The 25,059-nt window shown below is 60.8% G+C and overlaps 1 protein-coding gene across 12 annotated transcripts; it reads left to right on the top strand.

Annotated features, from left to right (window-relative positions):
* Window positions 1-613: 613 nt before the first annotated feature.
* On the top strand, window positions 614-24,230 carry ALS2CL (ALS2 C-terminal like). 12 transcript variants are annotated; one of them, XM_058556836.1, is made up of 27 exons: window positions 614-685; window positions 3,501-3,628; window positions 4,680-4,805; window positions 5,575-5,773; window positions 6,170-6,235; window positions 6,680-6,845; window positions 7,358-7,489; window positions 8,138-8,257; window positions 9,816-9,874; window positions 10,026-10,092; window positions 10,551-10,747; window positions 11,773-11,838; window positions 12,243-12,341; window positions 12,433-12,594; window positions 13,318-13,429; window positions 14,553-14,630; window positions 15,920-16,050; window positions 17,284-17,457; window positions 17,611-17,707; window positions 17,910-18,067; window positions 18,603-18,671; window positions 19,568-19,741; window positions 20,976-21,018; window positions 21,823-21,884; window positions 21,989-22,138; window positions 22,462-22,558; window positions 22,942-24,230. In XM_058556836.1, the coding sequence occupies exons 3-27, from the start codon at window positions 4,703-4,705 to the stop codon at window positions 23,020-23,022; spliced, it is 2,862 nt and encodes a 953-aa protein (XP_058412819.1). In that variant the 5' UTR covers window positions 614-685; window positions 3,501-3,628; window positions 4,680-4,702; the 3' UTR covers window positions 23,023-24,230. The 12 variants fall into 12 exon arrangements, with proteins under 12 accessions (XP_058412819.1, XP_058412858.1, XP_058412877.1 ...); XM_058556875.1 differs by having other exon boundaries at window positions 4,662-4,805; XM_058556854.1 differs by lacking the exon at window positions 614-685 and adding an exon at window positions 772-837.
* The last annotated feature ends 829 nt before the right edge of the window (window positions 24,231-25,059 follow it).

Here is a 25,059-nt window from a genome sequence, read left to right as displayed (position 1 = left end):
GCGGGTCGAGGAGGTCATGGGGCTGCACCTCAGGCCCGCAGAGCGTCAGAATCGGTGGGCGATGGGTCTGGGAAGGCCCCGCAGGGACGAGGAAACCGAGGCCGCTTCCCGGACACTGCCCGGCTCCCCTTGGAGCCCCTGCCTGGGAAGAGAGGCGAGCTTGGGCGTGCGAGTGCGTGTGTTGGTGGGGGCGGAGGGGTCAAGCCTTCCTCTTCCCCTCCTTCTCCGCCCGCCACCCGTGCTGGGTCCCAGGAGCCTTCGGACCCCAGAGGACGCCAACAGGAGAGCTCAAGAGAGCCCTCCAGCGCGAGAGCAGACGGACGCCGCGTCCAGCCTCTTCCCAGGCGGGCCCCTAGCCCCATCAGCCCCCGGCAACACGGCCGGGAGGGGCGGATCGGAAGGGCGGAGCGCAGCGGGGCGGGGCGGGGGCGGATCGGAAGGGCGGGGCGGAGCGCAGCGGGGCGGGGCGGGGCGGGGCGGGCCCCGAGACTGGCGCGGCGGGGGACGGAGGGGAGGCACGGGGGGGCGGGGTGGAGCGCGGAGAGGTTGGGGGGGCAGAGCGGGCAGGAGGAGAGGACGTGGGGGGAGCGGGCAGAGCGCGGAGTGGCGGGGCGAGAGGGCGCACCCCGAGACCGGCGGGGTGGCGTGCGGGCGGCAGGAAGGGAGCGGCGGCCGCACCGCACAGGTAAGGACGGGGTGGAGGTCGCGCGTCTGTGGGCGGGCTCCTTTGCTCCACACTCTCCTGGCTTCAGGTGGGACTTTCGCCTCCGCGCCCCTGCGGGCCGCCGCGTCGCCGTCGCTCCACGACTCCTCGGTCCCCGGTAGCACTCACCTCTGGTGAGTGGTGGCCGTCCGAGTTTCTCCCAAGGCCCCTTCCGTCCTAGAGGGGTTCAGCTTCGTCCTCCCTGCCCCGTGGTCACCCGGCTCCGGTTTAGGGGCAGCGCAGGGACATCCCCTGCCCGGGGCCGTGCACCGCCCGAGCGCAGTGCCCAGGGGCTTAGCTGGGCAAGAGGTTGGAGGGCCCGGGGACCTCATCCAGTCTGAGACTACCAGGAGGAGGTGACGCCAGCTGGTGTTGTCTGGAGTGAGAAGGGCATGAGCAAATGCCTGGTGGCTGGGACAGGATCCCGTGTTTGGGAAACTCCAGTTTCCCAAAGTGACTTCGTGTGCTTGGGCAGGGACAGGAAGAGAGGCTGTGAAATATGTGACCAGAGAGAGACTGGGAGTGAGGGCATCTAGGACAAGAACGTTGGAGTCACAGAGGGGCAGAGGAGGGTGCTGGGGAGAGGCCAAGGTGCAGACTCTGAGAGGTCAGCTGTGACAGTCCAGCGCCTCTTCCCCTGGGCAGCCCCTCTCTCCTCTGTTTACCGCTGGGCTTGCTGGTTGATCCAGGGGGCTCCAGGTCAGCCCAGGAAAAAGCCTCCACAGCAAGCAGAACTTCCTTGCCTGTCCAGACCAGGAAATACCAGAGTGGGTGCCATAACAGGGTGTGGCCGAGGGGCCTGAGGGACCAGGCCTTGGGGAGGGCAGGGGAGGCCTCAGTGACCCTGCCCAAGAGGGACCCAGCATGAACAGAGGCCAGGAATGCAGGGGAGAGAGCAGGTCTGGCTGCTGGTTAGATCACCCCAGGGACAGGCAGCTGACTCACCTGGGCACGCCAAGACTAGCCAGTTCTGTCCTCAGCCTGCCCCATGGTGAGCATCTAGGCGGCCTGGGGAGGTAGGAGGCTGGGCCCTGCCGGGAACTTGCTGCATGACCCCAGGTGAATTGCCCAGCCTTTCTGAACTACCTAGCTCCTGTGAGCCTGGTGGAACTGGGAGCCAGAGACTTGGGTCTGAGTCCTGTACATACTCTGCAGATACTGTCTCTGGGACCTCCTGTTCCTTCCTGGGCCTCAGTTTCCTCATATGTACACATGGAACCTTAGAACTGGATGGGAGGAGAGACTAAGGAGGCCATGCCCTTGGTCAGAGAGGGGTGGGTTGGGGGTGGGACTGGGGTTTGAGAGGGAAGTACTCCTGCTGGGTCTTGCTCATTTAAGGTTCCACACCTCCTCCTCCTCCTCCCCTGCAAACACACACACTCATGCACACTCATGCCCTGGCCTCATCCCTGCCCTCACACTCTCCTCATCACCTCCAGGGTGAAGCCCTAAACTCCCTAGCCTGGGAGCAGGGCCCCTCTGGCGCCAGACCAGACCCTCAGCCTCAACTGCAGCCTCCCCTGCCCCCGCACCACCTCATCAGCCATGCTTAACTTCTGGCCTTTCCTTCCGGCAGCGGGACTTATTTCCTAGAGTCAGAGATCCCTTTGGGACCGTACACCTGGAAGGGCTCCAGAGTAGTGTCTGCAAACTGGGATAGCTGGGGGTCTCTAAGACTCATCCCAAGGGGCCCCAGGCTGCGTTGAGAGGTACGGGAGGCTGAGGACCAGGTCCCCAAACCCAGAGCAGCTCCCCTCCTTCAGTTTATCCTTTTTAGGGAGGACTAAAATAGTTTGAAAAGCTCTGATCTAGTTGGACCCCCATTTCATGGAGGAGATGACTGAGGCCCAGAGAGGAGCAGGGCTCTGGAGAAGCTGGGGCATGGCCAGGGCTGAACAGCTGGGTAGGGGTCAGAGGGGGGTCCTGTGGGAGCAGCTGGGGTGTGGGCCATGAGTCCAGGGGAGAGGAGCAGCTGCCAGCCCCATGGTGGGGAGGAGGAGGAAGCCTGAGGTGGAGAGGGGCCCAGAGCTCCCTGTCCTGGGTGTGGCATTGGTTGGGGTGGGGCTGCCTGGTCCCCAGCTGAGTGTAGGGGCTGCTGGTGCTCAGGGCCTCCCAGCAGCGAATTATTTGCTACAGGTTACTGGCTCACCCTGATCTGGTTCCCAGTCTGCGCCTCCCATCCTGGCCGCACCCTCCCTGCTCCGCCTTTAGCCTGTGTCCTCACATCTCAGCTCAGACCCTGCCTGACTGCCAGCTGAGGTAGAAAGGTCAAAGGTCATCCCCCAAAGGGCCTTTCCATTCCATCAGTTTCTGGAGATATGGGGGAAGGTCAGGTGGGTCCAGACCACACTTGCTGCAACCCTGACCCCTTGGCTGGGCTCTCCTGGTCTGCTTGAGCTGACCTGAACCAACCCTCCCCCCCCCATGTGGCTGGGGCTGCTGCAGGGGGCGGCAGAGAAAGAAGGCTGCAGGCTGTAGCTGGGCGTCAGGCTGCTTCCCCTTCCTGCTTCTCCCTCCCAAGGCCTCGCCCTCCTGAAGCAGCAGCAGCAGGAAAGGTGGGGCAGGAATGCCTGGGCCTGGGCCCTGGGCCAGAGATCTGAGGCACTTGCCCCACTCTGGCCCAGAGGCAGTTCTCTGGGAGTCGTAGGCTTTGCCAGGGGCCTGGGATACTGTTTGGTGTCCTAGGGGCTGGGTGGGGAGGGCTGAGACCCCTTCTCATTTGCCCTTTTGGGTCTGCCTGTGTCATCTGCCCATCATCGGCTGCCTCAATTTATGTCTCTCGCCCCACTCGGGTCAGCTAACTCCAGAGCCTCAGAGCATCAAAGCCAGGGAAGACAAAGTGAGCGTCTTGGGCTAAAAGACTCTCTAACTCTCAACCTGGAGACGTCTGGTCAGGTCATCTGGGCAGATGACTTCCTTTGCCAGGTGAGGGCACCAAGGTCTGGTGGGAGAGGGCTGTGTCTGATTGGAGGCTGCAGCCCGTCCTCCTGGTAGGTTTGAGCCCAGACTCCTTGCTGCCCCTTCCTGCGGTCAGGAGGATGCATTCCCAGGTGATCCCTTCCTGGTTGGAGGGTCCCTCACTCCAGGGCAGTAAGCCCAAAGGTTCAAGCCCATCTCCCCACTCCCATGGACCCCACATCTTGACAAGGACCCATCCAGCAGCATCAGCCGTGTTGGGAGACATGGAGGGTCTGGCTCCCGCCCATGCTGACCTCATCCTCTCACTGCCCAGCACCATCTCCTCTGCAGCTGTCACCAAGTCCATCTCCTAAGTCTGACTTTGGTTCCCTCCACTCCCTTGCTCTGAGGTCCTCTATGGCTCCTCCATCGGCCACTTGGGTGCTCTTGGTGGGCCACCCACAGAGCCTGGGCCCTCATGCCCACGAGCCATTGCTCTCATGGTTCCCCGACCTGTGTGCCTTGTCTTCCTCTCTACCTCTTTATTTCTTGCCCACCTCTCATGGCTCCAGCAGGAAACCCCTCCTCATTCCCACAGACCCTCCGTTCTTACACAGCCCTATTGGGTGACAGGGAGTCCTGAGCCATGGCCTTGAGTAAAAGGCTGTGCTCCTCTGACAGTATGTCCTTGTTTGCAGAGGCTCAGTGGAGAGGGGGCTAGGTCAGAGCACCACTAGATATTACTCTGAGCCCTTGGGAGCCATGGTGGATATTTGCTCAAGGGAATGAGGAGGCCAGAACTGGACTTGAGGAGCATCTGCCTTTTTGGATAAGAAGGGATGCTTCCCTTGGCAGTCTGAGCCCTCTCTCCCACTCCTTCAGGCTCTCCTCAGCTGGGCCCAGGTGTAGAGTGGGGCAGGGGTCAGTGGCCACTCACCCCTTTGAGGAGACTTGGGCTCACTTCTCAATTCTGATGTGGGGTGGTCATGGGCCTTGCTCTGGGCACATGGCCTGAGAGTACGGGCACTGACCCTGCTGTCCTGGTGCTATCTCGCTCTAGTCTGTGACCTGTTCACAGGTCCTGAGTCCAGCACCCTGACCATGTGCAGCCCTGAGGAGGCAGCCCTGCTGCGGCTGGAGGAGGTCTTCTCGGCCACCCTGGCCCGCACCAACAGCCTTGTCCTCCAGCCCCTGCTCATGACCGGTGAGTCTCGGCTCTCCAGTGGGGAGGGTGGGGGACACAGGAACCCTCCCAGGGACAGGAGTCCTACCTTGTTGGACCCTCTGAACTGCAGCTTTCTCATCCTCAAATGGGAGTGGTGACACTTGGTGTTGGCATCTTCTGATGGGCCTGGGATCCTGGCCCTTAGGTGCTGGCTGCTCCTTTCTCAAAGGTACCCAGAGAGGCCAGGCCATGAACCCTGTTCTAGCCCAGACCCGGCTGTGTGTAGACAAAATTCCAGCTCTCCCAGCGCACGGGCCTGGATTCTGATCTTGCTCTCACCCGGTGCACGCCTGGAAGGCTGGGTGCCTAGGTGTTACTTCCAGCGTGGGTCTCACTTGTGAAGTGACCTTGGGCAGGTGCCTTCCTCTCAGAGGCTCTGTCCATGCATCTGTGAGTGGCAGAGATTACAGGACCCTACACACTCCACATTCTGGATCTGAGGAAGCCCACAGACTCGGGGGAATTAGTGTACTTGGTGCCCCTAGGTCATCAGTGCTGTTCCTGTCCAGTGAGGGACATGCCCCTGTTTACTCTGACCCCTCCAGCCTGCTCGTTCCCTGCTGAGCTTAAGGGGGCATGTGGGCTTCCAGTCCTGTCCCAGGGACCCCAGGGATGCGGGACCCTGGCTGCAGCTCCAGGGCTGGGGGGTACTGCTGGCCCTTGGCTGACCACCCGAGGCCTCTGTGTGCTCCATGGAAGGTGGAGCGGTCCCCGTCCCCCTCACAGTGTGGCTGTGCTCCCACCCCAGCCGCAGAGCCCTCGGACCCCCAGGGCAGAGAGTGCCTGCGGCTCTTGCAGCAGCTGCACTGGAGCTCCCAGCAGCTCTGGGAGGTGACGGAGGAAAGCCTGCACTCACTGCAGGAGAGGCTGTGCCACCCGGACTCTGTCGGGCTGGAGTCCCTGCTGCTGCTGCGTGGTGCTGACCGTGTCCTGCAGGTTTACATGGAGTAAGACGCCGAGGGGGACTGGGGCTCGGCCTGGGCGTCAGGGCACCACCTGGCACTAGGGCTCACGTGGGTCAGGGCTTAGACAAAGGTTTGGGTTCAGCCTGGGGCAGGGCTCAGCTGGGGTCGGCCTCAGTGGGCTTGAGCATTAGCCTGGAGCAGGCTCAGACATCCTAGACCTGAGCCTTGGGGCCTCGAGGGAAGAAAGACTTTGTGAGTTAGAATTGTCTAGTTGGGTCAGTCTGGACTGGAGGTCACCAGTGCCCAGAGCCAGGCCACTGTCTGGGCCCTCAGGGCTGCAGTCACTCAGCGAGTGGGATCTGGGGGCCCCAAAAGAGTAGGGGCTTGGGTCTGGAGCTGGGCGCTGGGCCTGCAGAATGTCCTCTGTGCTGCCTGCAGGTACATCGAGTCCTACACGAGCTGCATGGTGGTGCAGGCCTTCCAGAAGGCAGCAAAGAGGAGGAGGTGAGTGTGGGGTGCCTCATGGGCCTCTGAGTGGGTGGGGGTGTCTGGGCGGGAAGGGTTGGGGAAGCCCGGTCCCCAGAGCAGTGAGTGTCACAGCCCGTGACACATCCTGAGCTCTCACAGTTGCACGCTGATCCACATCCGAAGAGAGGGAGGGAAGCCTGGTGAGGCCACTAGGCAGGGTTGACCCTGGGTGGGGAAGGAGGGGCACTCCTCCTCGGGGTGGATGGTTGTAATCAGTGATCCGTTCTAACCCGGAGGTATTGCTACTAACTCTCCAGTACGGTGCGTCAGGCACTCTGTTGATCTGATAGGAGAGAGGTTGGGAGTCTGAGACTGGTTCTGGGGTCTGGGGGGCTTAGCCAGGGCAGGGAGGCGATGGTGGTGGGTGCGGGAGTGGAGGAGGGGAGAGTGAAGGTGGTGTGTGGCCCTCCCTCCACTCAGCGGGTACTGGCGGGTCCAGCGGAAGGTACTACGGCAGCTCCTGTGGGGCATGAGCTCCGAGGGCTCGGTGGGCACAGCACTGGTCGAGGTCCTCTGCCAGCCGCTCACCTATCACGTGCAGCAGTATGTGTTCCTCCTGCTGAGCCTCAGCGACACCATCGGGGAGGTAGGTAGCAGGAGTGGCAGGGTGTCCAGGTGCTGCTCACTGGGCCTGTCGCCTGTGAGGAAGCTGAGGGAGGGGAGAAATGGGGCCCTGGCTTAGGGGACCCGCCTTTCTCAGGAACCCTGGTTTGAGAATGACCCGGCCATGCCTTGGGGACATGACCCTGTTCTGGAGGGTTTGAAGGGACATGTCCTTGCCCTGGGGTATCTGAGGTACATGGCTCTGCCCTGGTGGAGCCAGTGGAGACCCAGAGAGCAGATGTAGAATCAGGTACTGGGGGTGAGGGCACAGGGCCCAGGCCCAGCTAGGGGAGTCATCGAATGGTCCTGACTCCCCTGGAAGCTCCTTCATGTTGGCCTCTCCCTGGAGGAGGAGCTGGCAGAGAGAAAAGGGAAAACTTTGGCTTAGACCCAGGCTTGCTGACCAGCTGGGGCCAGGCCAGGGCTGGGGCAGCCATCACAGGGTGGAGGGAGGTTCTGCTAAGCCCCCTGCCCTGGCCGCTCTGTCCCCCGCAGCATCACCCCACCCGGGAGCTGGTGGTGCACACAACCACCCTCTTTGGGGACCTGCAGTCCTTCATGAGGCAGGCGCTGGACCAGGCTGTGGCCACGCAGGCCCTCTGGCACACCCTGAGCAGCCGGCCGAGGGTGAGTTTAAGGCCTGAGGGGCGGTCAGGGAAGGGGTTCCTGTCAGCTAGGGACCTGCTGGGTGGCTCGAGCTGCTTGCTGTACTCTCTGTGCCCCAGCTCCCCTGTATGGAAGTGGGGGTGGTGGTTGAACCAGGTGGCTGTGAGGTCCCTCTGTCTAGCATCCTCACCCATTTGCTGAGCACCTCCTGGGCCAGGCTGTGAGCTGGCTCTGGGAAAGCGTGGTCAGCAGAACTGACCCTCTCTCCTGGAATGTCAAATGATTGGATCCCCACGTCACTGCCCACTGTGGCATGTACTGCCTTTGCAGGGGGAAAGTCCTCTGTGCCCTGAGAGTGTGACAGGCTTGGGGCCCAGAGAATTAGGAGAGCAGGTAAAGGGGACAAGAATTGCCAAAGAGAGGCCAGGATTGCAGAACCCCGGGTGAGATGTGGTTTGATGGGGGTTTAGCTGGGGCTACTGCTCGAGATGGGGCCGGGCAGGACAAAGTGAAACTTCGGGAGAAGTTGTGCTGCCCTGCTGGGAGTGGCTGGGATGACGCTGCAGGCTTCAGAGCCCCAGTGTCTATCACTGACCTGGGTACCTCCAGGAGACGCAGCCAGCAGCGGCCAGGACAGTGGTGCCTGAGCCTTGCGCCTCCCCCCACCAGGATGTGCTCTGCATCCCTGCTCGCCGACTCTTGCAAGACAGCCAGGACGTACCTGTGACAGTCACCCCGCTGCGGGCAGAGCGTGTGCTGCTCTTTGATGATGCCCTCGTCTTGCTGCAGGTTGGGGAGGGGCTGACCAGAGGTCTTGGGGACACAGTGGGGGTCTGGGGTCTGGTTGGTAAAGGAGTGGGAAGGAGAAAGGCAGCTGGGAGTGAGAACTTGGGCTCATGGGGAGGTGACGGGGGCAGAAAGACAGAGTGCTGGGGTGGGGGCAGCAGGTGGGAGCTGTCCCTGAAGGAGTGTGGGCTGTGGGGAAGGGCCACTCGAGGTGCATCCCAGCCTCAGCGCTTCCCAGCTGGCTCTCTGCTAAATGTCTTCACCTTGGTTTACTCATCTGGAAAATGGGGTAATTGTGAGTGAGTTTGTCCTTCAGCAGATACCAGACAACTCTTAGTTCTCTTCCTCAAGTAGGAGACGAGCCCCAAATGGGAGGTCAAGGGTGGCCCTTGGTGGCTGAGGAGGGCTGGATGAACCACTCAGGGCACATGCAAGGCTTCTGGAGAAGAGAATCCACGGAAGCTGTGCCTGGGCCCTCAGCATTACAGAAGTCAGGAGGGAGCCAGGCCTGGGTTTGGGATTGTCACGTGGCCAGCAAACTTGACTGTGCTGAGTGCCTCTGAGCTCATCCTGTACTTGTGATGGCCACGGCACTGTCTCCTCTGTCCCCTTCCAGTGTCAGTCGGGAACTCCCCTGCACACAGGGAGGCTGAGGCCCGGGAGGGAAGCTACTTGTCCTGCCCAAACCCGTGTCTCCTGAAGCCTGGTTTTGGGGTTTGTTCTGATTCAGTTTGAGTTCCCCTCCACTCCCCACTTCACACTCTGCTCCACGTACGCTGACAAGATACTGTCACTTAAATGCACTCAGCCTTTTCCCACCTCTGGACCTTTGCACGTCCTGTTGTCTCTGCCGGATCCACTCTTGTCCTTGGCCTGAGTCTGGCACACTCCTCCCCTTCAGCCTTGGGCCTGTGCCTCCTCCTGAGGCAGTGGGACAGTGACCGGCCTGCCTGGGCTGGACAGGAGGCCGCTACACAAAATCTCACAGAGGCAGGGGTGCTCGGTCTGGCTTTCAGAGCAGGGAGGGCATCCAGGTAGGAGGAGCAGCATGAGCAGAGGTTCCAGTGGAGGAGAGTTTGGGGCAAGCTCGAGAAGGTGCGAATGTGGAGTGGCTGTGATGTGTGGTGTAGGGAGGGCGAGGATGGGGCACGGGAGCTGGGAGTGGTCTGTGTGGTCTCAGGCATTAGGCTCACAGTGAGGTCTCCGTCCCCCAGGAAGTAGGAGCCCTAGAGAGGTTTCCAGCAGGGGCCAGTGGGGTCTGAGCTGCATTTCCAGAAAAGCATTCTGGTGGCCATGATGGAGCAGGCCTTGGGGGGTGGAAGAGGCTGACCCCGGCTTCCTGGCCAGGCCCTTGAGTGGGAAGGGAGATGGAGGAGCTCCCTGGAGGTGGAGAGCAGGCAGGGGTGGTGAGGGACGCCCGGCTGGGCATGCTGGATCAGGCAGCCTGGAGACACTGTGGAGTGTGCCAGTGGGCTGGTGCTTGGGGGCAAGGCCGGGTCGGAGGAGTAGGTGAGTGTCTGGTCTGGGTTCTGGAAGACATCTGTGCCCCGTCTTTTTCCAGGGCCACAATGTCCACACCTTTGATCTGAAGCTGGTGTGGGTGGATCCTAGGCAGGACAGGTGAGCAACCCCCTCCAGTGACACCTCATACCTTCCTTCCCTCCACCCCTTCCACCCCTCCACTGCCCGCACCCTGGGGCTCTAACTTGGGCCCTCCTCCAACACCCTCCTGGACAGAGCTGGGGCCTACTCATCGCCTCCATCTGTCTAGGTGCACGTTTCACCTTCTCACGCCCGAGGAAGAGTTCTCCTTTTGCTCCAAGGACCCTCAGGGCAAGGTGAGGGGGCGTGAACTATGAATTCAGGGGGTGGGGTCAGGGAAGTTAGGGAGGGCGACAGATGTGGGGAGGGCATAAGTATACAACCCTGGAGGCTCCGTGGGAGTGTCAGGCCTCTGGAGTCATGGTTAGAGTGTCAGGGGTCAGTCTGAGGTCAGGCATCAGAGTGCCAGAGAACAGGGTATGTTTCTCTGTGAAGCCGGGATTGGAGCCTGTGTTGATCCCTGCCTGGTGCTTGTGTCTGGCCCCTCTGGGCCCCTGAAACTGCAGACAGGATCTTAGGTCTGGATGCAGGGCCTTAAGGAGCAGCGTGGAGTAAGTGGAGGTTCCCCAAGTGACAGAGCGGGGTGGGAGGTGGGGAGTGGAGGGGGTGGTACCTGGAGCCGCCCCAGAAGGCTTCCTAGAGGGGCTGCCTCCAGCATCAGTGACCTGTCCTGTGTTTCCCCTGTCCCCACCAGGTGGTCTGGCAGAGGAAGGTTACCGAGGCTGTGTGCCAGGTCCTGCGTGGGAAGAAGGACTTCCCGGTGCTGGGGGCAGGCCTGGAGCCCTCTGAACCCCCAACCTGCCGCTGCGCAGCATACACCTTCCGCGCTGAGGGCCGGCTCTGCCAGGCCACCTACGAGGGCCAGTGGTGCCGGGGCAGGCCCCATGGCAAGTGAGTGACCGGGGCTCTGGGCCGAGCAGGCAGGGCTCCCCCTGGAGGTCTGAGGGGCAGCCAGGAGCCGCATGGACTAATTGCCTTGGGGCAGGAGCTGAAAGCTGTTACTTGCTGTGGCCAGTTGGTCAGTTCTGTTTGTTCCCCAGAGTCTCTCTTAAGTCCTCTTGGACAGCGCCTGGCCTGTAGTGGGTCTGTGCCAAGTAAAGTCTTGCTGATGGTGACGCTGGAGAGCAGGGGCAGACGTCAGCTGGCTGGCCTGTGGGCCTGCCGTTGCCCTGTTCTCCGGAGGGTGGAAGCGTCATTCTCATATCTACATAGCGCTGTCTGTTGGGGGTGGAAATGGTTTGCAGACATCTTATCTTCATCAGTTCTTACAAGAATGCTCTGGGGGAGTGTCATCACCCATTTTATAGGTGCAGGACTTGCCCAAGGCCTCGGGGCAGGTTATAGGGTGAACCTGGCCTCAGTCGCCGGTCTGCACGACCCCACAGGCAGGCAGGCTTTTGGAGAACATATGGCCTCACCCTGTGCTGCAGTTGGGAAAACCAAGACCCGGAAAGCAGAAGGGATTTGTCAAGGTTATGCTTGCAAGCATGTCCATTAGTTTCTGATAGCCTGTCTACTTCCAGAAAGGGCTTGAGGAAGCTTATGAACAAAAAGACAGAAAAAAAAATGCCGTGTCAGAGGAGGGGAGGAGGATGGTAGAAGCCCCACGGACTAGCGTTTGGCTTGAGCTTGAAGTTTAGCTCTGAGCTTCCTGTTAGTCAAGGGAAAAAGGGAACGTGGATGTTTCCAGAGCTCTCTCTGCGGGGTATGGTGTGTGTGCCGGGAGTAGAGAAGGGCTAAGAGCCCCTATGGGGTCATAGAGCTCAGAGAAGAGGGCTGAGTCGGGGCAGAGAGTCCCATCCAAGGGGAATCGAGGCCTCTGAGACAGTCTGCAGCAGAGGCTGGCTGGGGGTCCTGGGTGTGTTAAAGGATGGGTCTGGTGGGCCTGATGCTGGTGGACTTCGACTGTGTTCCAGGGGAACCCTGAAGTGGCCAGACGGGCGGAATCATGTGGGGAACTTCTGCCAGGGCCTGGAGCATGGGTGAGGCTGGGGCTGATGCAGGGGGTCATGTGAGCTGGGAAAAGGTTTTCATCCTACCGCCGTCACCAGCCTGGCTCCATCCTAAATTCCCAAACCTCAAGTAGGAACTTAGAGGCCATCTGGTCCAGCTCCCTTTATTGTATAAAAGGGGAACTGAGGCCCTGAGGAGGGGGCAGGTCTGAGAGAGCGTTCTAGGACCGGAAGGCACGCCCAGGGTGCGTGGGTTCAGGATGGAGGGGGGTGTGCCCTTGGGAAGAAGAGAGGGAGCTGAGCACCTGTGAGATCTGAGAAGGCCCTTGGAGGCAGGAACACTCCTGGGTGGCATGGAGGGGGTGTGACCGGGTGTCTCGGGCCAGACAGTGGCCCTCGTGCTGACTTCCGTCCCTTTCCACCCACACTGACAGCTTTGGCATCCGCCTGGTGCCACGGGCCTCTGAGGACAAGTTTGACTGTTACAAGTGCCACTGGTGGGAAGGCAGCATGAGCGGCTATGGCATCTGTGAGTAAGTGACCCTTGGCCTGATGGCTGGGTGGGCTCGAGGGACGGGCGTGTCCTCTGGGCTGACAGGGCCAGCTGTTGGTGACCCTCTCCAGGAATGGCACTGATGAGGTATACAAGGGCTACTTCCAGGCGGGCCTGCGGCATGGATTTGGGGTCCTAGAGAGCACCCCACAGGCCCCTCAGCCCTGCAAGTACACGGGCCACTGGGAGAGGGGCCAGAGGAGCGGCTACGGCATTGAGGAGGACAGCGACAGGTGAGCGCTCTGCAGCCACCCCCCAGGATTGGGGGCCAGAGAGGACTCTCACGGACCAAGTTGCCTCAGGGCGCGGGCTCCCTGTAGTCCGTGGGTCGTTTGTCCCCCGAGCATGTTGTGAAGTCCCTCACTCCCTCTGCGCTCCTGTGGTTGTTGCTGAGGCTCAGGGTGCAGGAGCCCTGACCTCTTTGACGGCAGGAGCCCCCTACTCTGGCCTCCTTGCTCTGTTGGGGAGGAGTTTCTGACCCCTGATCTGCCCCATCCAAGGATCACAGCCCCTCCAGGCTCTCTGGGCTGCAAGACAAAGCCCAGGGTCCTTGGCCTGGCATTCGAGGCCTTGCCTCGTCCTCTGACCTCACCCAGCTGTGCCGCCCGTGCACCCCTCTGGCCTTCTAGACTGCTGAACGTCCCCACATGTGTCATACATTCCTGCCTCCATGGCTTTGCATGTGCCTGAATGGTACCCCCCACTCCATCTGTCCTTCCTACCACCTTCTCCAGGAAGGCTGCCAGGGTGCCCTCCCCCAGACAGGCTCCCTTCCCCCTCCATCTGCTGTTCGTCTTAGGGGGGGGTCCTGATCTCACCTGCCTCATGCCTGAGTTGAGTGGATTCAGGCAATGTCATTGCTCCTTGTCTGCCTACCCCCCTGTGCCAGCAGAGCACACAGAAGGTGTATGGGAAGGATTCTGATCCGACTCTCGCCACGCCCCCTCCTCCCTCAGGGGTGAGCGCTATATTGGCATGTGGCAGGCTGACCAGCGCCATGGCCCAGGGGTCATGGTCACCCAGGCAGGCGTCTGCTACCAGGGGACCTTCCAGGCAGACAAGATGGTGGTGAGTGGGGTGACCTGCGTATGTCCTGAGCTACCCTTTCCCTGCTCTGGGGCTGAATTCTGGAGCCTCCCTGCTCTGGGGTCCCCGAAGCTGAGCTGAGGCCCGTCATGGGTGGGTGGGGCAGGAAGCTCGGTTCCTAGGTGCTGGAGAGAGCCAGAATCTGGGCTGGCATCCAGTTCTGCACCCACCTACCCTGGCCTTGGCCAAGTCCCTGCCCCTCCTAGCCTCAATTTCCCCATCATCAATTCAGGTTAACTACTTATTGTAAAGACTCAATGAAATGGAAGAATGGACTACATGGTAGTGACGATGCCAGCAGCCTCTGCAGCCGGCATTTATAGACCCCTAACTGGATGCCTGGCTCTGGACTGAGCCTCCCAGCATGATCTCGTGGGATCCTCCCAGGCCTGCAGGTCATGTCATGGTCCCTGGTGTATGAATGACAAGTGTGAGGCTCCAAGAGGTCAGAGAACCTGCTCCTGAGCCCAGGCGCACCATCACTCGCCTTCTGCCTCACCCCCACCCTGCCAGGTGCTTGGCACAGAGTAGGGCTCTGGCCTGATGGCTATTACTGTTATTATGGCTTGTTTGTTTGTTTATGCTCCACTTTGTTCTGGAAAGGATTGAAGGAGGAAGAGAAGGCAGGAATAGGCACATAAAATAGATTCAGAAATAAGCAGAACACAAACTGTATCTCGTTTGGGTCTGAGCTGCCTGGCAGCCAGTGCAGCAAGGGAGCCTGATCAGCTCCACTACCCCCGGGGTCAGTGACAGGGCAGTGCGGATGGTTCAGGAGAAGCCCAGCATTTCCTGAGCCATAAGAGAGAAGGCAGGGACCCCCAGGGGGCTTCCTGAGAGAGGCTGTTGGAGAGGAGGAGCCAAGGTCCCAGGGTGGTGTTCAGGGTAACCCAGGGATGAGGTTCATGGGGCTGGTGCTCAGTGCACAGCGGGCCAAGGGCTGGCATCCCACCTGGGCACATGCCTGGGAGGTGTGACAGGGCTCAGGACTCTTGCCTGTGGGTCAATGCCCGCCTCCCCTTTTCCTACTGTCCCCTCCCCACCCTCAGTCTCCTGGCCCTTCCTAACCCACTGCTCCTACTCTCCTACTGTCTTCCTTCCCTAGGGCCCAGGGATCCTCCTCTCTGAAGACGACTCCTTGTACGAGGGCACCTTCACCAGGGACCTGACCCTTGTGGGGAAGGTGAGGGCCCCTGAGACCCCGCTGTACTCCCTGCCAAGGCCTTGGCTGGAGTCTGTCATCTCCCTGCTTGGACCCAGGGCTGAGGGTGCGGGCATGGGTGGAGAAGGTAGTGGAGGGCACCTCGCATCTCCACTACATCCAGGGGCGGGGGCAGCCACACTTCCTGCTGCGGAGCTGTGATTGGATCCTGGCAGGAGTCAGCAGGGGACAGGCGGGCTTGCCTTGGGTGCAGAAGGTGCTGGTGGTCTCCTGGCTCTGTCCCCCTCCTGGCCCCTAGTTGGGAATCCCTCCCTCCACCACCAGCATCAGTGCCTTGGGCAGGTAGCCCTGGAGTCACTGTCCTGCAGTATGTTCCTGCCTGAGCTGACCCAGCAGAAGGCAGGTGTGTCTCTGCTGAGGCTTTTGGAAATGTGGGGGTTGTTTGGGTTTCGTAAGGACTGCAGGACACTGTGGCGTCTAATGAGTGGAGACCGGGAGTGCTATGAATGGGACAGCCCCATGCAGTGAATAATTGTCCCCCTCAGGGCCAGTAGCACCCCATGCCTCCCCCTGGGGCTGGTACCACCCCATGCCTTCTCCCCCCCAGGGCCGGTAGCACCCCGTGCCTTCCCTTCCCCTCCCCCTAGGGCTGGTAGCACCCCATGCCTCCCCCTAGGGCCGGTAGCACCCCAGGCCTTCCCCCCGCCAGGGCCGGTAGCACCCTGTGCCTTCTCTTCCCCTCCCCCTAGGGCTGGTAGCACCCCATGCCTCCCCCTAGGGCCGGTAGCACCCCATGCCTTCCCCCCGCCAGGGCCGGTAGCACCCTGTGCCTTACCTTCCCCTCCCCCTAGGGCTGGTAGCACGCCATGCCTCCCCCCTGCCAGGGCCGGTAGCACTCAGTGCCTTCCCTCCACCAGGGCCGGTAGCACCCCGTGACTTCCCGCCACCCAGGGCTGGTACCACCCCACGCCTTGCCCAGGCCTCTGCCTACTTCTGGACTTATTTCCCCCTGCCCCACAGCAGTGGTTCCCCCATTCTGATCTGTGAGTCTCTTCTCTCGCTCCCTGTCTCCTCCGTCAGAGATGAGCCCCTGGGCAGCGGGCACAGTTCTTGGTCGGGGGCTCCTGCAGGGGTGGAGGACTATGAGCCGCTTGAGATGGGGCAGGTTGAGTGATGATGGGAAGGCACCCAGCAGTCCCTAGCCTCTGACCCAGGAAGGCCAGCACGAGGCCTGTCGTGATTGGGTGGGAGGGCGGCTGGGCAGACAGAGGGGTGGACAGACATCCCTGCCTCCCTCTCCTGGCTTCCAGGGCAAGGTCACCTTCCCCATTGGCTTCACCCTGGAGGGCTCTTTTGGCAGTGGGGCAGGGGGAGGACTGCACACCCAGGGTGTGCTGGACACAGCTGCCCTCCCGCCAGACCCGAGCAGCACCCGCAAGAGGTAAGAGCCTGGCTGTCTGGCTGTGCATTCCTGGGCCTGTCTGTGGGGGTGTATCTGTGTGTGTTTCCATCCCAAGGACTCAGGCCTCATCAGAGGGGCTTTCTGTACCTCCTCTTAGCTCTTTGGAGAGTTCAGAGAGCCCAGGTCACACAACCCTCACGTCAGAGACTCTTGGAATCAAGGGCTTTGTGGCAATAACTCCACATGCCGCAAAAATATTACATGTAGGAGAAAAATATTACATGTAGGCTTTGCTTAGACTCTTTTTTCTGGGAAGGGTACAAGACAGTTTATAAAACAAAACAAACAAGAATAAAATAGAAAATAAAAGTGTGAGTTGAGCTTAAAAGAAAGAGAGGTACAGATAAGGCCCTACAGTGGTTATAATGGAGCATTAACCTGGCTCTGAGTTCCCTGGCAACCAAGGTAAAGAAGGAAACTTGCTAAGTGGCCTCACTGTCACTATCATGGGGTATTTGAGAAGAGGATAGGCTTCTTTGCTGTGGGGACAGAGTTCTTCCTTGGAAAACTGTAGTTCGAGTGGTGCCTCTCGCCGTGTCTGTTGAGGTGTGGGCGGTGGTTCTAATGGTTCCAGGCAGCATTTCGGATGTGGGGAGGGGGTACAGGTGATTACTTGACCTGTTGTCCCTGCATGCTTCTTCTCCCTGACAGCAGGAGCTGGGCGTGGATGGCAAACCCTAGGGGCATGACCCAGCCCAGTGGGGTGCAGGTGTAGGAAAATCTGTGAGCGTGACATGGGAGGGCAGTGCCCCCTTACGCAGTGTCCACTAGGCACATACATAGCCAGACCCCTGGGCCTGTTGGCCACGACAGGATCAAACTCAGGAAGGAACCGGTTGTGGTAGGAGGGAGGGTGGGTGGGGTCTCATGGCAGGGGATCCTGGACTTCGGGCCCTGGTCCCTCTTAGGCCAAGACCCCACTCTCTGGACTTGTCCTCCAGCTCTCCAGATCTTTCTGTCTCCTTTCCAGGGCTCTGCGTGCCCCTGTCTCTCTTTTCCATCACGGAGTAGATTCTCTCTGTCCCTCTGTCTGCCTCTGCTTTGTCCTCCTGGAGCCGTGGAGATCAGCCCCCTCTGCATCCCCAATCTATCCACCCTCTCTGAGCCCTGACTTGGCGCCAGGCTGGATGTCCCCACCATCTCCAATGGCCTGGACAGGGTCCTGACAACCACAGCTCCATCTGCCCCTCGTCCCCACCACCTCCATTGCAGGCAGCTGGGTCTGGGCGCCTTCCCCGTGGAGAGCCGCTGGCAGGGCATCTATGGCCCCTTCTGGGCCTTTGTGCGCGCCGGCTGCCCTGGGGAGCTGCAGGAGGCCCTGTTGGGCTTCCACGTGCAGAGCTCGCGGGCGCTGCGCAAGTCCCAGGAGTACCTGTGCTGCGAGAGGTGAGGGCGTGGCGCACGTGTGCACCCATGGGGGCACCCAGAGGGCCTGTGTTGGGGCTGGGTGGGTGCTCAGAGTGGGCTGGGGAGGAATGCTTTCTGGAGGGGGTGGGCCTGGGCCCAGGTGTGGGTGAGAGACTGTGCGCGGTGCCCCAGGACCCACCCCGAGGACAGTGCGTGCAGAATGGAAGACATCCTGGAGGAGCTACTGCAGCACCGGGAGCGCGAGGCCCTGCAGCAGTGCCTCAGGAAGGTGAGAGGCCTGGGGGGCCCTTCCGGGAGGCGGCCTTCTCACCGCCTCTGGTGCTGACCAGAGGCGACGGGCCCGTGGGCCCCTGCTCCTCAGAGGGCCTCAGCGTTCCCATCTCTGAAGTGGGAGCAGTCTCGGGAGTCGTGTCTGGGCACTCTGTGCTCCAGCCCCTGAGCGTCTCTTTGTTGCCTTTACGGCTGCCCAGGCTCTGAGCAATCCGCTGCACCCCCTGGGAAAGCTGCTCCGGACGCTGATGCTGACCTTCCAGGCCACGTATGCAGGCGTTGGGGCTAACAAGCACCTGCAGGGGCTGGCCCAGGAGGAGGTGAAGCAGCATGCCCGGGAACTCTGGGCCGCCTACAGGTGAGCTCGGTGGTGCCTGGGGACAACCACTGCCCTGTGAGCCCAGGCGGATGGGGCTCTGCCCTTTCTAGGTGTCAGCTGTGCCCGGCACCCTGGGCAGAAATAGTGCCTCTCCCTCAGTGGTCAGCGTGCAGCTGGCGAGCAAAGGGATTAGAAGATAGATGATGGCAGGGCCCAACCACAGCCAGAGTCCAAGCCCCCCAGGCCCTGGGCTGACCCATGACCCCAGGAGAACTCTAAGCTGAGCCTGACCCTGGACTCAGACCTCATCTCCAGTCCTGGCTGAGCTGTGACCCCATCAGACGTTACAGATAGGGGCCCTAGACACAGCAGTTCCTTCTGTTGTGGTGTTCCAGGACTCCCGGGCTGACATCCTGTACTCCTAACTGCTCCTAACTGCTGAGATTTCGGGGGCTCGGCTCTGCAGGCCTCATGCTCCGTGGTTCTGGGGGGTGGAGCACCCTGCCCTGGCCTTTAGTGACTCCGGTGCTGTGGGAGGTGGCAGCCATGCCGTCCCTTTCTCGTTGGTTTGCAGGGGTCTGCTGCGGGTTGCCTTACAGCGCAAAGGCCAGGCCCCAGAGGAAGATGAAGATGCAGAGACGAGGTGACCGCTCCCATGGGGTCTGCAGGGTCCTCTTCCCTGTGCAGCCACGCTCGGGTCCCAGGAGGCCTTACACCGTTGCTCCTGGGGCCTCCCTTGGGGGAAGTGTTGAGGGTTCAGGCTATTGACCAAGCATTATTCATTGACGATTTGAGGGTCAGAGTGACCCACGACCTCTGTTCCTTGAGCAGCCCAGGCTGGGCCCTGCACAATGCATCTTTGTTCTACCTGTGTTATCTTCACCTCATCTCTCTGGTGTGCAGAGGGTTAGCAGCTGCCCCAGGCACCCTCCTTCTCCCTGCGCACAGATAGGGAAACTGAGGCCCAGTAGGGGCTGGGCCTGAGGTCGCACAGAGCAGGAGTTACGTGGGTCATTAAATCTGTCTCCCCCGGACCCCCGAGGCCAAACCTTACAACTCACCCTCAGATTCCAAGCCCAGAGACCCTGGTCAGAGAGGCCTCTCTGTCACTGCTTTGCAGGAGGCCTGGGATGTGGGGTGAGACATGAGGGAGAACTTCCCTCTGGAGTCCTAGGAAGCACAGAAAACTAGGAGGCAAGACTGGACTAGCCTGGAATGGCTGCTGAGGGCTTGTCCATCTGGGGCCCTGGTTTTGCTGTCAGTCAAATGGGATCAAATCCTGCCCCACCTGCCGTATTGGCTCTCAGAGGCAAACGAGAGCATGAGGTGGCCACAGATGTCACTTGAGTGACTGAATGACTGAGAACAGGCTTAGGGAGGATTTTCTAGGGAGTGGAGGAGGCTGGAGGCAGGGACACTGTCTGTTGCAGGACAAGGAGCTCTATGGATGCCCTGAGGGGCAGCCCAAATAGTGATCCCCACCCCCACCCCAGGCACTCACCCTGCTGACCCCAACCTGTCCTGGTCACTGTCACTCAGGGACCTGCAGGTGCATGGATTGGTGCTGCCCCTCATGCTGCCCAGCTTCTACTCAGAGCTCTTCACTCTCTACCTGCTTCTTCATGAGAGAGAGGACGGTCTCTACAGCCAGGGCATCGCCCACCTGAGCCTCTTCCCCGACACCAAGCTGCTGGAGTTCCTGGACGTGCAGAAGTAGGCCTTCTCCTGATGCCACGTTTACCAGGACTGTTGTGTAGCAAAGGCTACAAACGCACTTCAAATTGTCTTTAGCAAAAAGGGGGGGTGTTAATTGGCTCATGTACCCGTGAAGTTCTAGGGTTATGCTGATGTGGCTAGATTCAGGTGTGGCTGAATCTAGGTGCTTAACTGCATGGCAAAGGGAAGCAACTTCTCTCTTTCTCTGTTGGTCTGTCTCTGTCTCCCCCTTGTGGTAACATGGCACCAGCTCTCAAGGTTTATATTCTCCCAGCTCAGTCTCCCTCGTGTCCCCACAGGGAGCTGGTGTCTCCTCCCAACAGCTCCAGCAGGGCCCCTCAATTCCCTCACTAGCTTGGCTTGGGTCTTCAGCCTGCCCCTGAATGCTGTCCCTGCATATTGGCCAGGCCTGCCTCAATACTGACCACTGAGGTTGGGGCAAGGTCTCCTGCTTCCAGCTCTTAGACTGAGAGTAGAGGAGGGGAGATCCTGAAGGGCGAAAGGAAGCAGCTCAGGGCCTCCCTTCTATCCTTGGCCACCGAAATATCCTTTCTCCACAGTGCTGCTTCTGGTCCACTGATACTACGAGTGACCCCTGCCCAATGGAGGGCATGGACGCTCCCTCTCCTCCCACACCTGGTCTCCTCTGGGTTCCCACCCACCCCCCAAACCCAGTTTCTCTTTCCATTGTGGTGAATGTTTCCTGCATCTGACAGTCACCACCGAGAGGCCTGGTCACCAGCAGCTTCCCAAGTGTCCCTCCTCATCACCCCTGCTGCTGCCTTTGTGCCACTTCCTCCACGCTGGCCTCCCTGCTCCACAGGCTCCCCAAGTCCCTGCCTTGCATTGCATTGCATGGTGACTGCGTCCCTCCTGCTCCCCAGCCTGCACTGGCTCACCAAGCTTCCGGAACAGTCTCCTCCGCCCTCACTCTGGCCTGACCACCAGGACTTTGCTCAGGAGGGGCCCTTGGCCTGCAGCACTGCCCCTCCGTCTCCTCACCCTGTCCAAGTCCCGCTCGTGTTTTGGGACCAGATGAAGGGCTACCTCCTCCTGGAATCCCTCCCAGCCTCCCCTTGCCTTGGGCTCCACACATGCGCTCCGGGATGCCCTTGTGGACCCACTTGCTGCGCTCAGCCTTGCGGGGGACAAGGTGCACAGGGAATTTGTCCTCTGACCTCAGACCCTGCCCCCTGCTCCCAACAAAGCCTTCCATCTTGTTTAATTGCAGGCACCTGTGGCCCCTTAAGGACCTCAAGCTGACGACTAATCAGGTGGGAGGGTGGGCCCATTACCGGCCCCGGGGAGAGGCAGGCCTGAGCTGGGGACCCAGAGTTCGCTCAGGCTTCCGAGCAGCCCTCTGCCTCCTGCTGCTCAGAGGCTGCAGAGGAGCCGGGGCGGGGCAGAGGGGGTGAGGCAGGAGACGCCAGGAGGTGTTGTTCCACCTCCCGTGTGGGTGAGGGGGCAGCCACTCAAACACAGCCTTCACCCCTTTTACTGGCCGTGTGGCCATGGGCAAGATACTTGGCCTCTGTGCCTCAGTTTCACTCATCTGTGAAAGTACCCCCTGCTGCAGTATTAGTACTACCTTGTGGGATCGTTGTGAGGGGGAAGTGGGCTGGGGCACCCGAGGCAGTGGTTCTCCACGTGTGCCTGCTGGACCAGCAGCATCTGGGAACCTGTTAGAAAAGCAGATTCTTGGACCCTGAGTCAGAGACTCAGGGAGTAGGCCCAGAATCTGTGTTTCAACAAGCCCTTGGGTTGGAGAGCCGTTGACAGAGGCACTCAGAACTAGGTGGCATCCCATGACCGTTGGCTGTCATGATTGTCTTTATCCACTTTGATCCTCCCAACCTCCTGGAGACCATTTACCCCACTTTGCAGTTGAGTAAACTGAGGCTCACAGTGGAGCTGTGACTTGCCCTGGGTCACCCAACCCTTGGGCAGGGCTGTGCTGAAGCCGGCGATAGGGAAGGTGTAGGCGGCAAGGGGCTCAGGGCCAGCTGCGGCCCCGGGAAGGAGGAGGTGACAGCGCAGGGGGACTGCAGCCTAATCCAGCCTGCTGTCCCTCCCTGCAGAGATGCTCCCTGGTCAGGGACAACTGCTTCCTGTCAGCTACCGAGTGTCTGCAGAGGATCATGTGAGTCCGCGCCCTCGGGAGGGTGGGGGTGGAGGCAGGGGTGTTGGGGCCCCAGTTGGGACTGGGCCCAATGGCCTTGATCTGGAGCCAGCTCCCTGCTGCAGCACCACGGTAGACCCCCGGGAGAAGCTGGAGGTGCTGGAGAGGACATATGGGGAAATTGAGGCCACCGTGTCACGGGTGCTGGGCCAGGAGCACAAGCTGCCCATGGACGACCTGCTGCCACTGCTCATCTACGTGGTGTCGCGTGCCCGGTGAGCCCCAGCTGGGCTCGGGGCTGGGGGTGGGCTGCAGGAGGATCCCTTCCCACCCTACCCCACCCCCAACCGAGACACGCTCTGAAGTCTTTGAACGTTGAGGTTTACGGACGCAGCTTTTCTTGGACAGGCACTGAGCAGCTGAGGAAGGAGCCCTGGCCTGGGTGGCTGGACACCTGGGGTGTGGTCCACACTCTGCTCCTGGCACTTGTGGGACTCTGGGTCAGATCCTGGGACCCTGCCCTCTCCGGGCCTCAGCTTTCCCATCTGTACCCTGACAGCCCCTGTCTCCCTCTCACTGTGGGGTGGTTGTCCTCCAGAATCCAGCACCTGGGAGCCGAGATCCACCTGATCCGTGACCTGATGGACCCCATCCACACAGGAGGCCTGTATGACTTCCTGCTCACGGCCCTGGAGGTGAGGGACAGGAAGTGGGCCACCCCTTCCCGGCCCAGACGACATCGTGGGGATGAGCTCAAATGCACGGCTCGTGTGTGTCTCCAGGGGCAGCGTCATCACGGCACCTGCTCCTGCCCTTGTTAAAAGGGTCCAGGTGGGGGTGGGGGGGCCACAGTGCATCCCAGCCCCCAGGTCCCCGGGGCCCTGAGTGGGTTCCAGGCAGCATCCCTGAGCACAGTAGGAGAGGGAGGGCCCCATTTCCTTGCAGACTGGCTGAGGGCTGAGTTGGAGGTGGTCCAGACCTGGGAGGTGAGCGCACCCCGATATTGGGCCCCAGAGCTTGTGCAGATGGCTGGGAGCGGGCAGGCCAGCCCACCTCAGCCTCGCCTCTCTCCCGCCAGTCCTGTTACGAGCACATCCAGAAGGAAGACATGAGGCTGCACCGCTTGCCCAGCCGCTGGAACTCCAGGGCGCCCTGGTAGCTCTGCCTCTCCTGGACCAACTGCAGAGCTGAGAGGGGCCACGTGGACTTCTTGTGGGAGCGAGCATGGCCCGGCCTGGCCCTCGTGGCCCAAGGGGCGGAGGGCAGGATGGGCCCGTGGAGGCAGCTCTTGGAGGAGATGGGCAATTAGTTTCTCACAGGGAAATGCTGCTGCTGCCCTGACTGGGACGAGGGTGAAGTGTGACAGGTGTGGCCACAGAGCTGGTGGCTTCTCCTTCCCCCTCCCCCTGCCACTCTCTCTGCCACTAGGCCAGTCTCGAGTGAGCTCCTTGAGCTGCAGCAGCTCACTGGCTAGGGGCAAGGAGCCCCTGGCTTCTCCTTGCCAGAGCCTTGCTCCCAAGTTATCGAGGCTCTCTGGGCCTCAGTGTTGCCATCTATAAAATGGTGGACTAGGTGGTCTGTAAAGGACCTTCCATCCATCTTCTGGCTTCTGGACGCCACCCAGAAGTCTGACTGTAGTGTGTTGGGCTGTAACTGAAATTCTCATGTCACTGTTGGTCTCGTGCCCTGTTTCTCCACTCCTGGTCAAAAGGCTCCAAGCTGCTAGTGACCACTCTGTGTGTCGGGCCTTTTTCCCATGAGTGGTGCCCTAGAGACCTGCCTCCACCCTGACTGTGCCCCTGGGTGAGCTGGCCGCTCAGGGCTGCAAGGCAGGAAAAGCTCCACCCTGACTGAGGCCCTTCCCCTCGTTGGGTATGCAGTTGAGGGGCTGAGCTTGGAGGTCTCGGACCTGCAGTGTGTGTATCTGATGTAAAGGGGGGGGGGAGGGACACGCCTTGCTTGCCTCATTGCCAGCTGGCCCCAGGTGGCCTGGGAATTACACACCTGTGACTTCTGTGGCCTGCGTACAGGAGGGACAGCAGGGGCACGAGGTGGGCCTGTGCCCTGACAGCAGTGCCTCTGGCTCAGGACCCTGCAGGGGGCGGGGGGGGCAATGGGAGCTCAGATGCCTTTGGGAGGGGAGGACTTGGTTTACATAGTGGTTCGAGCATGGGAACAAGAGATGCAGGAGCTGGGTCTTGGGGCAGCTTCATCCCTGCTGGGCCTCAGTTTCTTCTCCCCACATTGAGGGGCTTGGGCCAGGTGACCTGCAGGGGCTCCCCCTGCCCTAATAGGAGATGTATGACAGTAGGCAGGGGGACTGTGTTCTGAAGTGCTCGGGGGCGAAGCCCAGCGAGAGGGGGGATTAATGCGGCGGGGGGGGGGGGGTAGCCACCCTGCCTCCGTGCCCTGGATGTAAGCAAGTCAGGTGGCTGTTCTTGGCTCCAGGTGTGCCTTCCATAAATGAAGCGCTGACCTCAGTGCGCGAGGGAAGGGCTGAGGGAGGCTCCGAGAAAGCTCAGTGACGCCTGAGCCCAGAGCTGAATGCCCACTGGGAGCCTCGGCGGGGTGGTGGCTAGGGGGCACCCACTGACCTTCAGAGATGATGTGGGGCACTGGGGCGGGGGTGAAGCTTTCTCTGGCTGTTTCCACTCCATGTGGCAGCCTGAATGACAGATCTTAGGCTCTTGTTCTGCCAGAAACCCCTGTGGCGTCCCCATGAGGGTCCCTGGAAGGGGGTTGAACTGATGAAGAGTGAGGCTATCCAGGATGCTGTGGCGTTCACTCTTAGCTAGGACTGTGGCAACTTGCCCTCCAACCGTTCTTACCTGGTTCTTGTCCCTTGACCAGTGAGGACAGCCTTGCCTCAGGGCAGCCCCGGGTTTGTGCGATGCTGCAGCCTCACTCCAGAGGCCCCTGCCCACTGCTGCCCCCTTCAGCCCCAGTGCACCCTCACCGCAGTTCAGACTCACCAGGACCCTTCCACCCACCCTCTCACTGGGCCTTGCCCACACCTACTGAACTAGAGCCTCTGGACGGGGCCTCAGGAGATTCTAAGGGCACCTAGGGCTGTATCAGACCCTTAGAACAAAACCATAGGCAGTGAGGACACTGATGACTGAGGTCAGAGCTTCATTTATAAAAGAGACACCTGGAGCCAGGTAACCACGTGCTGTGTGGGTGCCTCAGGGAGGCT

The sequence above is a fragment of the Diceros bicornis genome, chromosome 2 (assembly GCF_020826845.1).
Source record: "Diceros bicornis minor isolate mBicDic1 chromosome 2, mDicBic1.mat.cur, whole genome shotgun sequence".
Lineage (NCBI taxonomy): Eukaryota > Metazoa > Chordata > Mammalia > Perissodactyla > Rhinocerotidae > Diceros > Diceros bicornis.
This window is presented reverse-complemented; position numbering and strand designations above follow the sequence as displayed.

What these genes read in the sequence shown, in the direction of transcription:
- ALS2CL (XM_058556836.1), top strand. Translation starts at nt 4,703, where the DNA reads ATGTGCAGCCCTGAGGAGGCAGCCCTGCTGCGGCTGGAGGAGGTCTTC. An exon ending in TCCAGGCAGACAAGATGGTG is followed by an intron (nt 13,430 to 14,552) that starts GTGAGTGGGGTG and finishes TTCCTTCCCTAG; the next exon opens with GGCCCAGGGATCCTCCTCTC. An exon ending in ACCTGACCCTTGTGGGGAAG is followed by an intron (nt 14,631 to 15,919) that starts GTGAGGGCCCCT and finishes CCTGGCTTCCAG; the next exon opens with GGCAAGGTCACCTTCCCCAT.